We start from the raw sequence: 15,211 nt of genomic DNA, 5'->3' as shown, positions 1-15,211 counted from the left end.
TTACGCGTTAGCTTTTTTTTCCCTTTTATCTATTCTAATTTCTACGCGTTGCAAAATATATGGAAAGAAAATAGACGCGTCTATTTTTTCATGAGTTCGCCGTTAAGTTGGGCCTCAAAAATATCGAAGTCGTACACCTCTTCTGTCAAACCACTCGACTCACCTTTGAGGTATGCCTTAACTGCATCTCCCCAGAGAACCTTGTTCTTATAAATAGCAAAACCATCTGACAAACCGTCAATGGCGCCGCAGAAGTCCTCAGCCCTATTCTCGGCTTTGATTTTTGTCACTGGAGTGGTGTAGGTCCTAATAAACATGACGTCAGCCTTGGTCTTCGGTAATCTTGTGAAACATTGTTTTTCGACACGCATGAAGACTTTGTTGAAATCGAGATCTTCAGGAGAAAGCGGCTTGACTGACGCAGCTGTGCGGGTTCCATGATTCATAGAAGGCGCAAATATGTTAGTATGTGCCTGCATACTCCAGTTGTACCTAACAACGAACTCGTTAACACGAAGCCTCTCAAAGAATTTGTTCATTGAAACTTTCAGCCGTTCCAGATATTGTGGGACAGGACCATGAATTGCAGTTAGTGGCTTATTGAACTTTTCACCGGGAACAAACCCATTCGGGTAGCAGGACACTCCTGCTCTCCAGACATACTCGTTTTCTAGTTCACCTTTCTCTCCATTTTTCAGTAAAATAATAAAGTCTTCCTCAATGGTGCGTCCAAGAAATTTGAGGACCTCTAGTCGATCCTCCGAGGCAGGATCCAGTGGAAAAGACTCATCTTTGATCTTGTTATAAAAAGTGGCACCATTCTCCTTGACATGGAAGTACATCGGATATCTCTTCATTAGGAAATCAGTAACGGTGCAATATAACTCTTTCAGGGCCGCTTCTGCGCTAGGATGGCAAGCCATAGAGATATCGGCTCTTTCATTCATAATCCTTTCTCTGAGTTTTGTGGACTTCAAATAGGTATTTTCAATCACAATGATGTTTTGCGGATCAGCTCTCTGTATAGCCATATTGACCCTGTAAGGTGCGTTCTTAAAAGGCCTGTAGGGAGCCGGCTCCTCCTTTTTCCAATCGAAATTCGGATCAACAGGCTCAATCGTCACTTCTGGTAGCACATCCTTGACTGAAAGTTTTGACTTTGTTGGTCGCTCAAGAGTGCTTCCATCAAGCGGCCTAACAGGACGTGGTAGCAGCCTTGATTGTATAGCAAATGCCGAGAGAATTAGCGACAATGCGACCAACAGCATTGGCCCACTATATGGCCTGAAAAAGTCAGGGAGCTGTGAAAGAATAACTTCCATTGAAGAACGAGACCTGATATCTTATTACATTTATACCAATAAGATTTCGCTTGTTTCTCAATATAGGGATTAGATACACGACGGCAAAATCAGAATTGGAAAGATAAGCTTTTTCGAATTGAGATATGCGGTGTAAGGGTGTAGTTGGAAGATAGATTAGGGTGATCTTGGATCTTCCTCTATTCTTACAAGTTATTAAACGTTACATGTGTTGACTCACAACATGCGGTCGATTTCCGTGGTGGTAAACCTGTCTAGCTCATCAAGATGATCCCACCATTTGAATAGATATGATTCGCAGATCAACTTGAACCATGGGGTGAACACCAAACTTGGATCCTTAAACATCTGTTCAAGCTCACCTGCTGAAACATAACGGGTGTCTTTCACCTCGTTTGGGTTCGCCTTAAAAGCTGGATTAGCTTTGATTATTAAAATGTAATCAATCTCGTGCTCTCCCCATGGCCCGTTGCTAGGTGCCATGTAATGAATTCGCGTCAAAAACTTGAAGTTTTCAATAGGGACATCCTTCGGATCGATTCCCAGCTCCTGCTCTAGTTTCCTTTGAGCTGCAGTCTTGGCTCCTAGGATAGATGAGTCCAAGTCTAACCCCAATTCAGACCGAACACAAAGAGGATGAGAACAACATGTGTTAGTCCACATGGAGGGAAAAGTAATCTTCTCGTCCGCTCTTTGCTGTAAGAGAAGCCTGTTGTTCGAGTCGAATAAGAATACTGAAAATGCTCTGTGGAGCAGTCCCTTATTGATATTATCCATGATATGACAAAGCTTTTTCGTTCCAGCACCGATCGCTCTATCATCATAATCTAGGACGATACAGTTCTCATCCATGAGTTTGATTTGCTCTTCGTCATGACCTCGAAAGAGAGAGTTGTATGTGGTAGAGCCGTTTGTCGTCGAGGAAGAAGACTCTCCAGTGGTGGCTTCCAAGGGCGTCACTTCGGGGAACATGGTCAGAATATCTTCTCTGGTGAGAGACTTAACTCGCTGGTGATATTCAGACAACTTGCTCATGGTGGGGTTGCTCTAACGATTGACAAAGTGAGCCCTCTTTCCGTTAAGTATATTTTTTTTTTCTAAAATCCTACAATTTAAACGAGAAGAACACATATAATTGCTGTCAATCTGAATTTGGCTTGGACAGAGGATACAAGGTTAAGTATATTGTCTACTCAGCTCATCGACTAGAGCAACCGTCTACTGTCATCAGGATTTCAAGAGTCATGGTATCCCAAATCCTGGTATCAGTAGACCTGATTTGATTCGCATTTTCAACATCCTTACACTTGCATCAGTCTCTGTTCTTCGATTTCTTTTTCTGTCAATCCTATTGCAGGAAAAATTTTTGTGAAAATTTTTTTTAACATTTCTTTTACGTAACTCTAATAGTATACTAGTGCGTGTGGACGAAGGATAAAAAAATTTTTTTTTTGTACAAAACAGTTTGCCCTTTTTCTATATTAAAACCTTTGTTTCATCAAAAGAGTAGTCAGAATGTCCGCTGCTGCTGAATCGAAACAGAGCGCAGAAGTTTTGTCTGAATTGTTTAGCAAACTTGCTGTTGCTGCGCCAGAAGAGAGAGACTCTGCTGCTACTAATGTCGCTTCTTTCCTCAACGGTGAAATCATCGAGCATGATGTCCCATACGAATTTTTCCAAACTTTGGAAAAGGCTATCAAAGACAAGAAGCAGGCCGTGAATGCTCTTGTCACTGTGAGACATATTGCAAGTGCTTCCGACTTGTCCCCCTCTGTCGAGCCATACATCGTCGGCCTTGTTGAGACCATCTCATCGAAGGCAGGTGACAAGCAGCAAGATGTTAGAGATGCTGCTGCTGCCGCCCTGCTTGCCATTGCCAGAGCCGTCACTCCGGTTGCTATCAAGGATATCTTGGCTCGCTTGATCAAGTGCCTGCACGAGACCGCTAAATGGCAAGAAAAAATCGCTCTTTTAGATGCTATTGCTGTTTTGGTCGAGACTTCCAAGGCTCAGCTTGCTCTTAGAATGCCCGAGCTTATTCCGGTGCTGTCCGAGGCTATGTGGGATACCAAGGTTGATGTCAAGAAGGCCGCCACTGAGACCATGACCAAGACCACTGCTACCATCGAGAACAAAGATATTGAGCCTTTCATTCCAAAGCTCATTAGCTCTATTTCTGATCCAACCCAGGTTCCAGAAACCGTTCACGCTTTGGGTGCCACTACCTTCGTTTCCGAGGTCACCACCGCTGCTTTGTCCATCATGGTTCCATTGCTTTCTAGAGGTTTGGCCGAGAGAGACACTTCCATCAAGAGAAAGGCTGCTGTTATTATCGACAACATGTGTAAACTGGTCGATGACCCACAAGTTGTTGCTCCATTCATGGAGAAGCTGTTCCCAGCTTTGAAGACTAACTTGTCTACTATCGCTGACCCAGAGGCTAGATCTGTTACCGAGAGAGCTTTGAACACTCTTAGAAGAGTTGGTGCTGTTCCAGCTGATGACAGCATTCCGGAAGTCTCCACCGCCGGTGATGTTGATGTTAACCTTGCCATTCTGAAGGACTTGGTCAGAGACAAGCCAGCTAGATTTGACATTGTTCAGAAATACGTTGCCGCTATCGCTGGTGATCTGATTGACGAGAGAAAGATTGATCCAGAAGCTTGGTCTTCCGCTTTGACACCATTCTTGACCATTTTCTTGCACGAGAAAGAGTCGAAGGAGATCATTGAGGAGTTCAGAAAGAGATCCGTTGACAATATTCCTCAACCACCAGTCTTTGAGGACGAGGATGATGAGGGTGAGGACCTCTGTAACTGTGAGTTCTCTTTGGCTTATGGTGCCAAGATCTTGTTGAACAAGACTCAACTTAGATTGAAGAGAGCTAGAAGATACGGTCTGTGTGGTCCAAACGGTGCTGGTAAGTCTACTCTGATGAGGGCTATTGCCAACGGTCAGGTTGAAGGTTTCCCAACTCAAGAAGAGTGTAGAACTGTCTACGTTGAGCACGACATTGACGGTTCCCACGCCGAGACTCCAGTTGTTGACTTCGTTTTGGACCAGAACACATCTCTTGACAGGGACACAGTGAAGGCCAAACTTTTGGAATTCGGCTTTTCTGAGCAAATGATCGACATGCCAATTGCTGCTCTTTCCGGTGGTTGGAAGATGAAGTTGGCTCTTGCTAGAGCTGTGTTGGCTAACGCAGATATCTTGCTTTTGGATGAGCCAACTAACCACTTGGATACCGTCAACGTTGCTTGGTTGGTCAACTACTTGACCACTTGTAACATCACCTCCATTATTGTTTCCCACGACTCTGGATTCTTGGACAATGTCGTTCAATACATCATTCACTACGAAGGATTCAAGCTTAGAAAATACAAGGGTAACCTTTCCGAGTTGATCAAGAGAGTTCCATCTGCCAAGTCTTACAAGGAGCTTTCTGCATCTGAGGTCGAGTTTAAGTTCCCAGAACCAGGTTTCTTGGAGGGTGTTAAGACCAAGCAAAAGGCCATTGTCAAGGTTTCCAACATGTCCTTCCAATACCCAGGTACCAGCAAGCCTCAAATTTCCGACATCTCTTTCCAATGTTCGTTGTCGTCGAGAATTGCCGTCATTGGTCCAAACGGTGCTGGTAAGTCCACCCTGATTAACGTGTTGACTGGTGAGTTGCTTCCAACCAGTGGTGAAGTTTACGTCCACGAGAACTGTCGTATTGCTTACATCAAGCAACACGCTTTCGCTCATATTGACTCGCATTTGGACAAGACTCCATCTGAGTACATTCAATGGAGATTCCAAACCGGTGAAGACAGAGAGACCATGGACAGAGCCTCTAGACAAATCAACGAGAATGATGAGCAGGCTATGAACAAGATCTTCAAGATTGATGGTACCCCTAGAAGAATTCAAGGTATCCACGCTAGACGGAAGTTCAAGAACACTTATGAGTATGAGTGTTCCTTCTTGTTGGGTGAGAACCTTGGTATGAAATCCGAGAGATGGGTCCCAATGATGTCTGTCGACAACGCTTGGTTGCCAAGAGGTGAGCTTATCGAGTCCCACGCTAAGATGGTTGCCGAGGTTGACATGAAGGAGGCTTTGGCTTCCGGTCAATTCAGACCTTTGACTAGAAAAGAGATCGAAGCCCACTGTGCTATGCTGGGATTGGATGCTGAATTGGTGTCCCACTCTAGAATCAGAGGTCTATCTGGTGGTCAAAAGGTCAAGTTGGTTCTGGCCGCTTGTACATGGCAAAGACCTCACTTGATTGTTTTGGATGAGCCAACCAACTATCTGGACAGAGACTCCTTGGGAGCTTTGTCTAAGGCTTTGAAGTCTTTCGAGGGTGGTGTCATCATCATTACCCACTCTGCCGAGTTCACTAAGGACTTGACTGAGGAAGTCTGGGCCGTTGTTGACGGTAAGATGACTCCATCCGGTCACAACTGGGTCCAAGGCCAAGGTTCTGGTCCAAGATTGGAGAAGAAGAACGACGACGAGGAAGACAAGTTCGACGCTATGGGTAACAAGATTGTCACCACTAAAAAGAAGACTAAGCTTTCTTCTGCCGAACTGAGAAAGAAGAAGAAGGAAAGAATGAAGAAGAAGAAGGAATTGGGCGACGCTTACGTGTCTTCTGACGACGAATTCTAAGCTCCTCCTCCTATTATCAAAAGCCTTTCTCATCTCCCTTTCTCATCCCCCTCTAATTGTTCTTTTTATCTAGGCTCTTACTGATAATCAATACAATTTATATACTATCTATCTTTTCACTGTAGCCCTTTTCACGTGATTGATGGGATCTCATATATATTTTATATCCTTTTATTTTTAACGCTTCTTTCTGAAACCATGAACGATGTATTTTGATAATTTACTCATTTACGCCTGTCTTTGTTCGCTTGTCCTATCCGCTTATACTGGATTCCAGCCAGCTGCGGAGTTGAACACGACATGGAACGTCACAAATGAAACTCAGGCCACCAATTCTTCCCTTCCAGCTTTGAGACATCAAATAAAGTGCCCTTCCTATCCGCTTCTCCGAAGTGGTGACCAAATAAGTCTTGAAGAAAAGAATTATGTCATGCACAGGAAGCAGGAAGCCAAAAAACATGTTGTTGACCTTTTCACTCGCTTTAGCATTGATGAAATAAGTTCCGCATTTTTTGACAACTATACCCCCAGTATAGCTATAAGCTTATCGGGAGGCTCATTTAGGTCTTTCCTTACTGCTGCTGGTGTTTTAGAAGCATTTGACTCTCGGACTCCCGGAACAACAGAGTATGGTTGTCTTGGAGGGTTATTGCAATCGACCACTTATATGGCTGGAGTCTCTGGTGGTTCGTGGTTGATTCTCTCGCTAATGCAATACGATTTTGGACCTATTAGTGAGCTGAAATCAAATGGATCTTGGAAGCTCAACTCATCATCATTGCGAGGGCTGCCCGAGCTCAGCATCAATTTCAAAGACTCTCAAAGACTGTTAGGGGATTTTCCAACCGATATCCCGACAATTACTGTGAAGACATCAAATTCATCATCGTCTTTTATGGTATACTTCAAAAGTTTGTTCAGGCTCAACCAGTTGAAAAAGAGCAGCAATGAAATGGACTCAATATGGAACGAAGCTTTACAATTTTATGAGACGCTACACGAAGAGGTCTCGCGACGCAAACAACATGGATATAAAACCTCTCTTACAGACTACTGGGGCAAAGCTATTGGTGATATTATCTTCTCCAGCAGCGGTCCCCACGATATGACAATGTCCGGCGCGAGAAGCTTATCAAGCTTCAAGAATCATACGCTACCTTTCCCAATCATCCTGACCAATTCTAAAAACGTCGACAAATCGAACGAGGGTCACAGAAGGATATTTGAGTTCAATCCATTTGAATTTGGATCTTGGGAGGAACACCTTAAAGCTTTCGTAAAGTTGGACTACTTGGGAACAAAGATGTTGAACGGCAAGCCACTGACAGGTTTATGCACTATTGGTTACGATGAAATGACCTTCATAGCCGGAACTTCTTCAAGCTTATTCAATAGTATTCTAAGTCACTTATGGAAATATATGGCTAAATCAAAGAAACAAACTTATGACTCTATGAAAACCATTCTTAATGTCTTTGGATTGACTTCCTGCGAAGACATCAATGCCAACAAGTACGTGTCAGATTATGCGCTCATCTATCCAAACCCATTCTACGGTTATGGCAATACAACTCTCTCAAGCACAATCCGAAATTCCACAGATTTATATCTCGTGGATGGAGGGGAGGATGAGAACATTCCTTTCCAGCCATTCCACCAAAGAACAAGGAGCGTTGACGTAATTATCGCAATCGACTCAAGCTCTGATCTTGACAACTTTCCTAATGGAACAAACATTGGCTTCACGTCAAATCAATATCAAAGCTCAAAATCGTTTTTTGTGTACGACGAAAAACGCTATGCCGTATTTCCCAATATCCCATCTCCTGATCTGTTTGTTGAGAACAAGCTTAACAAACGCCCTGTGTTCTTTGGTTGTCATATTAAGTCAGCTTACAAATATTTGGGTGAAGCATCAAAATACTCCAATGAAACCTCAGAAAGCTGGCTGCCCCCGCTAATTGTGTATATACCTAATACTGGGTATACAACAAATTCCAATAAGTCAACATTCAAGTTGAGCTATGAACAGAATGAGATGGCAATGATGATTGAGAACGGGTACTCGGTGGGAACTTACGGGAACAACTCCTATGACCAAAGCTATTTTCAGTGTATTGGGTGTGCCATCATCAAACGGGAACTAGATACGACAGGTAGGGACATTCCTGATACATGTCAAAAGTGTTTTAAGAATTTCTGTTATAATTAAGGTTCATCGATCATGCTTTAAATTTTGGTGGAATCTTTGATAGTCTAATAGGAAACCTTTGATTGTAACCCGAGCCAGCGTCTTCATGTTCAATCTCATGTAAGTGATGCAATAGTTCGTGCTCAACATCTTCTGCATGTTGCACCATCACGTCGGGATCATTTTCTGCATGATACTGGATCCAGTGATGTTTTTCATACTCCTCCTCGAAATCATACTCGTGCCCTGGACCGTATCCAAAGTCTGGGAACTCTCCGCCTTGACTAGAATATTCCATCCACTCATCAAAGGAAATTTCTCCATCTCCGTCTTTATCAATTAAGGACATCACTTGTTTAACAAGGTGATTCTTCATATCATCTGTGATGACCTCGGTGTCGTCGTGAGAACCGGTACCATCTCCCTTCCCAACCACTTCCTCTCTCAACAACCCGTACATTCTTAGAATATCAAGTTTGCCGAGACGTTTGACATTCCTTGTATCGTGGAGAATAAACACAGATTTAGCGTCGGCATGATCTAGATCATGCTCTTCTTTCATGTGCCATCTTTGCCATGATCCCTCAAATTCGTCCGGAACTTTCTCTTTCAATTCCTGGCTAGAGGTTCCTTTTTGATGTGCGAGAGCAAGCGAGGCCAAAAAGAGTATGCTGAAGATATTCATCATTCAATTTTAAGAGCTTTACATTTTTATTTCTGATTTAACTAATATTTTCTAACGTCGCGTCGACTAATCACTCTATTCGTTAACTATTCTTTGTAATTTTGCGTGCAAATCCTCCAAATCATAACTAGTATCATTATCTTTATGTGGAGTGACTCCAATGCAATCAATGCCCAATTCCCTTATTTCTTTAGTATCCACCTTGATTTCATTGGAGGGTGCGAGGTGAACTAAGTGTGTAACGAAAGAGGCGTAGGAAAGTGTTGATTGAGATGTCACATTTCGTCTCTCGCAGCTTGTCTTCATTGAATATACCAAAGCCTTGTGTACAGCTTTAATGAAACCTAGGGCATCTAATGACTGTGTTTCACGATCCAATGTCCCGTTGAGAAGCAATATTTTTTTCTTATTACTGTTCTCGAGTATAGCTTCTCCAACTCCTTGTAGAATAAGAACGGGAATTATAGAGGTCATTAAAGATCCAATGGAATACACAATCACATCGCAATTCGATAGGCATTGAAGAACACGCGATTGAGCCACAGGATATATTTCTTCACCATATGGAGAGATATAAAATATTCTTTCTATCGGTGCTGGCAGCGGTGCCGTGTCGTCTTTATCCACATGCAATTGAGACTTCCTGAGGTCTGGATGAATGTAACTCGGCACTGCAAACTCGGTTTCATCTTCGGTATCGGAATCTAAGGCTTGATTATGTTTGGCTTGGCTGGAAACTCCGTACAAGATTGCTTGGCTACCTAGTTTATCAGCAGGAGCGGTAAAGTGTACATTTTCCAAAAGTGATGAATACGTGTGAGAAGGGGAAGCTTGTCCTGAGGGAATGATAGGTGGCGGGTGTATTAGAGAGTCGGATCTCACTATAGGAAGAGAGAATCCTGGTTGATTGCTGTCTTTGTTAACCTTTAACTTTGAAGGGTGTGAGATCTGTGACTGACCTGTAATTATTGTACCATCTTTCAATAGTGCACTGATGTGGAACGTGAAATTCGTGTTGAGACAGGGAATAACGTGGAGTCTCGATGAGACTCTGGCAACGCGTAAAATTAGCTCCACTGCAGAATCCAAAGATCCACAAAAAAGTCTTGCGCCGGTGAGAAACAGATTCCCAATGCTGGCAAGCTCAAGTCTGAAATTCTTTGTACTATTCCGTGACCGTTTCAGAATTTCCATGTGAACGTGGATCAGAAAACTCCTGATGATCTCCTTACATGCGGGATCCACGTCAGACCACAGCTCGTGTGAGCCTTCAACTATTGAACCCCATTCTAATTTGGCATCTGTGGCTTTGCTGGGAAGCCTGTGGGAAAGCAAATTACGGATTCCTTGACTTTCATTAGGAATAAGTCTCACAATTCTTGACCTGAGGTCTCCAACAGAGCAACCACCTAACACTCGAATAATCTCAGATGTAGAACCACCGTTGTCTGAGACGGGCAGAATATGCGAGACCGAAGCAGTCTGGCCCTCAGACCCTGATAGATCTTGGAACACATCTAAGATTGTGTTCGTCGCCGTGCCCCCTGAAATAACAGCCACGTTAACCATTAGAAGGATGTTATCAAATAGTGTGAACTTTTTTTGTGGGTGTCAGTAATCAGGAAATTCTTGAGTCCGGGAACAAAGTACAGTTGCCCCTAGATAGTGCTTGGGCTCAGTAGACATTGCTATCTCTTCAATAGCGTGTAGCTTCGGAGTCATTGGCATTGTCCGCCAATCACACCTTTGCACCAAATATCACAAACCTTATTATAGTGCTCAAGGAACCGTGTTTTTTTAGTTTTTAGCAAATAATGTCTCCTCCTGCTATTATATTCACCGATTGGGACGGTACAGTCACCCTTCAGGACTCTAATGACGTCTTGACTGACAACCTTGGCTTTGGTTACGAAAAGAGAAAGGTTTTGAATGACCGCATGCTGAATGAGACTCTTTCTTTCAGGGAGGGTTTCGACGAGATGCTCAGGTCAATTCCTGCAAACGGCCATTCTTTCCAAGAGTGTATTGACTACTTGCTACAACATATTAAGCTGGATCCGGGTTTCAAAGAGTTCTATTACTGGTGTCACGAAAACGGAATCCCTCTTTACGTTATCAGCAGTGGCATGTCCCCAATCATCGAGGCTTTGTTGAAAAAGCTTCTCGGCCAGCAAGTGATGGACCACGTGACCATCGTTTCCAATGGCGTGGAGATCAATGGCAATGACTGGCACATTGTTTATCGTGACGATACTCCATTCGGACATGATAAGGCCGCGTCCATCAAGCAGTGTCTTGAGAACTACGATCTTAGTAAGAAGCCATACTTATTCTATTGCGGTGATGGAGTTTCCGACTTGTCGGCAGCGAAATCCTGCGATCTGTTGTTCGCGAGAAGAGGAAAAGATCTGGTTACTTTCTGTATCAAGCAGAAGATTCACTTCACCCAATTCGACTCATTCAAGGATATATTGAGCGATGTCCAGAAAATCGTTTCGGGTGAAAAGAAACTAGAGGATTGTTTTGAATAGAGTTGATAGATCATTAATACACAGAGCTGCTGTCAATAAATATACAATGCATTGATGTTAACTAATAAGAACCCACATCAAAAAGAACAATATGAGTATTCCAAAAATCTTCACCATCAACCACCTGTTACTGGTTACCGTGTTGTAATACTTCAAAAGTTCCCTCTGTGCTCCGCTGATGTTAAGACTAATGTCTTCAACGTTGTTGTCTATTCTCTGTATAACCTCGCCTTGCTCTTGAACCATTGTTGCCAGTTGTTGAAACAAACCACCAACCTCATTAATCGTAGACTCAATTGCCTCCACTGCTCTATTCCTCTCCTGCAGGTACTGATTACTCTGTTCTTCGAGTAGCATGAGCTGCTGGGATTGATCTGGTATAGACAGATAGTCTTGATTTGGTACCGACCCACTTTGCTCTTCATCCATTGAAGATAGAAAAGGATTTTCAGAAATTTGTGTTCCCTTCTTTCGCAAAGCGTATGGCAGCAGTTCATTACTTTTGCCGTTTACTCCCGTGTCGTTGAGCGATCCATTCACAGAGGCGAGTAGCTGTTCTTGTCGGGATTTTTTTGCCAACTCATTGCGCTGTCTCGTTTGCAACACCTCTTTAAACGTCTCGCTGACGTTTTTCACTTTTGTGTTCAGCAACTGCACAACATTCTTGGTATACGTGTTTATTTGTTTATCGCCGGACGACTTGGTTACGCTCGACTGTTGAAGTTCTTTCAACGATCTTTCGATCTTGAATATGTCTTGCTTGATAACATATGTCAACTCGATCATGTCTGTGGGTTTGTCATTGAATAGTTGTTTTTGCTTTGCAAGTGCTGCCAGCTTCCCTAAAGAACTGGTGACCCGAGCAATGTCTTTAGCGATAAGACCAGCCTTCCGAGTAAATTCGCTCCGTTGAGATTTTGTAGGACCATTCTGTGTAGTCACTGGTGATACTTTGTTGTGGTTCTGCTTATTAAAAGTTGACACACACTGGAGGAATTCGAGCGTTCTATCTTGAACATTGGGAGGATATACGTCCATATTATTACACTCCAAATAATTTGATACTAAATACATTTTAACAACAGACGATTATTTTGGACGGGCTGCAAACCAAATTAGATAGCACCTTATATTCTCCCTGGCCGTATAAACCCATTTTTACAAATCAACCTTCTGACCACAATCGTCACAGAAAAAGAAAATATTGCTGTGCGCATCCCCATGGGACCTAGCTGTGAACTTCTCGGAGCCACAATTGTCACATTGGACTCTTGACTTCACCGATTCCGAAGTTACAATGGAATCTGACGTTTCCTGTTCTTGATCCCCGTTTATTGTCTCCTGAGACGTTTCTCTATCATGCATTGATACGGCATTAGTCACTGGATGGTTATTTCTGAGCGAGCTATCGTTTTCGTCTGTGGTTGAGATAATTGGCACATGTCTGTTCTCCAGTCTAGAAGAAGCCAAAATTTCTTGAAGCTTCACATCAATGGACCTCACTTTGGAATCGGACAGAGTTGCATCTGAAGCTGCCTCTGGATTTGGCATTTTTGCAATCTCATCTGTAGATGTGAACAGAGATCTATCCCTGTTCGGAGAGTTCAGAGCCGCTCTGGTTGCCAGAAATTCGGATTGCCCAAAATCTTGCCTTCCTCGATCATTTTCATCTCCGCCATTCATTGTGCTTCTATTCAAAGAACTGCTCTTGTTCATGAAACTAGATGATCGTGATCTATTGCGAACTTTGGATAAAGACTTGCGGTCATGTTTGCCTCCAAGCTTTTTGAGATTTGCCCGGAACGCTTTACGCTCATGATAAGCGAAATCTCTGCGAAAGACTCTAATAATTCCATCATCATCAGTCGTAACGATAATAGAGGTCGAAGGATCGTCCAAATCATCATCTCCCCTTTTCACAGTCGCCTCCAAACTCATTCTGGCTTTCAGATCGAAAATGGGATCATTTGAGAGTTCAAGCAACTTCAACGTTGCCCTGGGAGCGAATATGGCAACGTTACAACGTGAATGGTGAACATGAAATGCGCCGTAATTCTTGTTTTTATGTCGACAGTTTTCGTCCTTAAATAAGGATGTGAGATCCCACGTAAGCTTATGACCGCCCTTCATCGTCTCTGGTGACTTTAGGGCATTGAGATCCAACGCCCATAGATAAGCCCAACCGTCTTCCGAGCCAGATATGATGAATGAATGGTTTTCATTGACAGATGCCCGAATCGTAGAGTGCTCATTGTCGTACCCTTTGTATCTAACATTCAAGATTTTCTCTCTGTAACTGAAGAGCCTCACCCGTGAGTCGTTGGTTGTAACAACCAGTTTGATATCGTCCTTGGTTTTGAAAGCATCTATTCCTGTTACTCTGGGCGCCACGTTGTTGCGCTTGATTTGAAACTTGTCAATCACCTCAAGATCTTTAACCGACAGTATGACAAAGCCCCCAGCTTCTCCTCCTAGGAACAGCTCATCAGCGTTAGGTGAAAACTCCATGCACGTGATTCTCATTCGGACGTTCGTTTTCAGCACAACGTCCTTTTCAAGAATGGACCATAGCTTTACAGAGCCATCCCACTGACAACTAAAGAAAAAGCGATCGTCCTTTTTATGGAAAAGGACTTGAGTTGCAAAGTTTTTCAATTTGAAAGCCGCCAGACAATCATTCCTGTCAACATGCCAGAGCTTGATAGTGCTATCTTGAGAGCAGGAAATAATGAAACCATTTTCGGACCAGTCAATGCTCAAAACAGTATCATCATGATGAAACTCACGGACCGGCCGATCCTTAAAAAGTGGCGCAAATGGAGTGCTACCCTGCTTGTCCTTCTTTGATTTTTTCCCAGGACATGAATTGCACCAATTAGAACCGCTTTCTGTATTTTCAAACGACTCTACTGAATCGTTGATTGTAGACGAAGGTCCAATTGATATGGAATCCGACTCTTCAAAGGGAAGATTCAGATGGCGACCATTAAAGCTCTTGCTTCGAGCAATGTCAGGAATCTCTCTGTCCAAACTCGAACTGATAACTTTCCAAACTCGTACCACACCATCATCACCTCCTGATGCCATGTATTTCCCATCTTTACTGAAAGAAAGGATGAAATTTGCATGTTCATGTGTCGTCTTGCGGGCATAAGAAGAGGCCAGACCATGCTTCTTTGGTTTTTCCTTGAAATTATGCTCGACATCTTCGTCTATGCTGGCAGATGTATCGTCGGCTATGCTTGAATCATCCGAATTCTTATCATAAGGACTTAACTCCTGTGAAAGAAAAAATCTAGAGAAGCCTTTGTTAGGGCTTTTGGGGCTGCGCTTGAAGAACTCCCGGTATTTAAGCTCCCTAGCGAGTTGTTTCAGCCCTTGATCCATGGAATGTTTACTGCCGGCATGAGGAGACAGCGTTGGCCTTTTTAAGGGAGTGCTAGTCTCGGAGATCAATGGCTTCTCGGCCCGAATCCCCAATTCAATCCCGGGATCAAAATGGAGAGTGGCGCTTGACACCTCGCTTGGAGTGGCTGGTATATTAGGAAGCACATTCGGACTCATGACCTTTCTCGAAACGCCTTCGCTTTATCCTGAGCGCACAGTCCTCTACTTTAAACAAGTCTTCACAATTGCTTGCTTTTCGATTTAGGTGAAAGGTATGGATAAACCCAAGAGTAGCTTGTATATCTGGTCTGAACAGTGAACTCCAATGTGCTGAGCCTCTTTTGGGTAGCCAAATGCCGTATTAAAAGAAATGATGGAAAAAGGTTTCGGTCTTGGTATGAAAGCCCCTAAATTTAGCACTCGGTGATAAGCGACG

The 15,211-nt window shown here is 43.3% G+C and overlaps 9 protein-coding genes across 9 annotated transcripts; 3 read left to right on the top strand and 6 right to left on the bottom strand.

The window, feature by feature from the left end:
- Positions 1–80: 80 nt before the first annotated feature.
- On the bottom strand, positions 81–1,322 carry KL928_001700 (uncharacterized protein; the record flags this gene model as incomplete). The annotated part of the gene is made up of 1 exon (XM_043202095.1): positions 81–1,322. The coding sequence occupies one exon, from the start codon at positions 1,320–1,322 to the stop codon at positions 81–83; it is 1,242 nt and encodes a 413-aa protein (XP_043060977.1).
- Positions 1,323–1,538: 216 nt separating this feature from the next.
- KL928_001699 (uncharacterized protein) lies at positions 1,539–2,357 on the bottom strand (the record flags this gene model as incomplete). The annotated part of the gene is made up of 1 exon (XM_043202092.1): positions 1,539–2,357. The coding sequence occupies one exon, from the start codon at positions 2,355–2,357 to the stop codon at positions 1,539–1,541; it is 819 nt and encodes a 272-aa protein (XP_043060976.1).
- Positions 2,358–2,837: 480 nt separating this feature from the next.
- On the top strand, positions 2,838–5,981 carry KL928_001698 (uncharacterized protein; the record flags this gene model as incomplete). Its single annotated transcript, XM_043202091.1, has 1 exon — positions 2,838–5,981. The coding sequence occupies one exon, from the start codon at positions 2,838–2,840 to the stop codon at positions 5,979–5,981; it is 3,144 nt and encodes a 1,047-aa protein (XP_043060975.1).
- A 205-nt stretch (positions 5,982–6,186) lies between these two features.
- KL928_001697 (uncharacterized protein) lies at positions 6,187–8,193 on the top strand (the record flags this gene model as incomplete). The annotated part of the gene is made up of 1 exon (XM_043202090.1): positions 6,187–8,193. The coding sequence occupies one exon, from the start codon at positions 6,187–6,189 to the stop codon at positions 8,191–8,193; it is 2,007 nt and encodes a 668-aa protein (XP_043060974.1).
- Positions 8,194–8,203: 10 nt separating this feature from the next.
- KL928_001696 (uncharacterized protein) lies at positions 8,204–8,860 on the bottom strand (the record flags this gene model as incomplete). Its single annotated transcript, XM_043202089.1, has 1 exon — positions 8,204–8,860. The coding sequence occupies one exon, from the start codon at positions 8,858–8,860 to the stop codon at positions 8,204–8,206; it is 657 nt and encodes a 218-aa protein (XP_043060973.1).
- Positions 8,861–8,932: 72 nt separating this feature from the next.
- KL928_001695 (uncharacterized protein) lies at positions 8,933–10,426 on the bottom strand (the record flags this gene model as incomplete). Its single annotated transcript, XM_043202088.1, has 1 exon — positions 8,933–10,426. The coding sequence occupies one exon, from the start codon at positions 10,424–10,426 to the stop codon at positions 8,933–8,935; it is 1,494 nt and encodes a 497-aa protein (XP_043060972.1).
- Positions 10,427–10,671: 245 nt separating this feature from the next.
- Positions 10,672–11,388, top strand: KL928_001694 (uncharacterized protein; the record flags this gene model as incomplete). Its single annotated transcript, XM_043202087.1, has 1 exon — positions 10,672–11,388. One exon carries the CDS (start codon positions 10,672–10,674, stop codon positions 11,386–11,388), a length of 717 nt encoding a protein of 238 aa, XP_043060971.1.
- A 57-nt stretch (positions 11,389–11,445) lies between these two features.
- Positions 11,446–12,426, bottom strand: KL928_001693 (uncharacterized protein; the record flags this gene model as incomplete). The annotated part of the gene is made up of 1 exon (XM_043202086.1): positions 11,446–12,426. One exon carries the CDS (start codon positions 12,424–12,426, stop codon positions 11,446–11,448), a length of 981 nt encoding a protein of 326 aa, XP_043060970.1.
- Positions 12,427–12,546: 120 nt separating this feature from the next.
- On the bottom strand, positions 12,547–14,952 carry KL928_001692 (uncharacterized protein; the record flags this gene model as incomplete). The annotated part of the gene is made up of 1 exon (XM_043202085.1): positions 12,547–14,952. The coding sequence occupies one exon, from the start codon at positions 14,950–14,952 to the stop codon at positions 12,547–12,549; it is 2,406 nt and encodes an 801-aa protein (XP_043060969.1).
- Between the last annotated feature and the right edge of the window lie 259 nt (positions 14,953–15,211).

This window comes from Ogataea angusta (assembly GCF_019207475.1).
Source record: "Ogataea angusta isolate 61-244 chromosome Unknown 61-244_NODE_3_length_881311_cov_93.026150, whole genome shotgun sequence".
NCBI lineage: Eukaryota > Fungi > Ascomycota > Pichiomycetes > Pichiales > Pichiaceae > Ogataea > Ogataea angusta.
The sequence above is the reverse complement of the archived record's forward strand: the minus strand, read 5'-3'. Positions and strand labels throughout refer to the sequence as shown.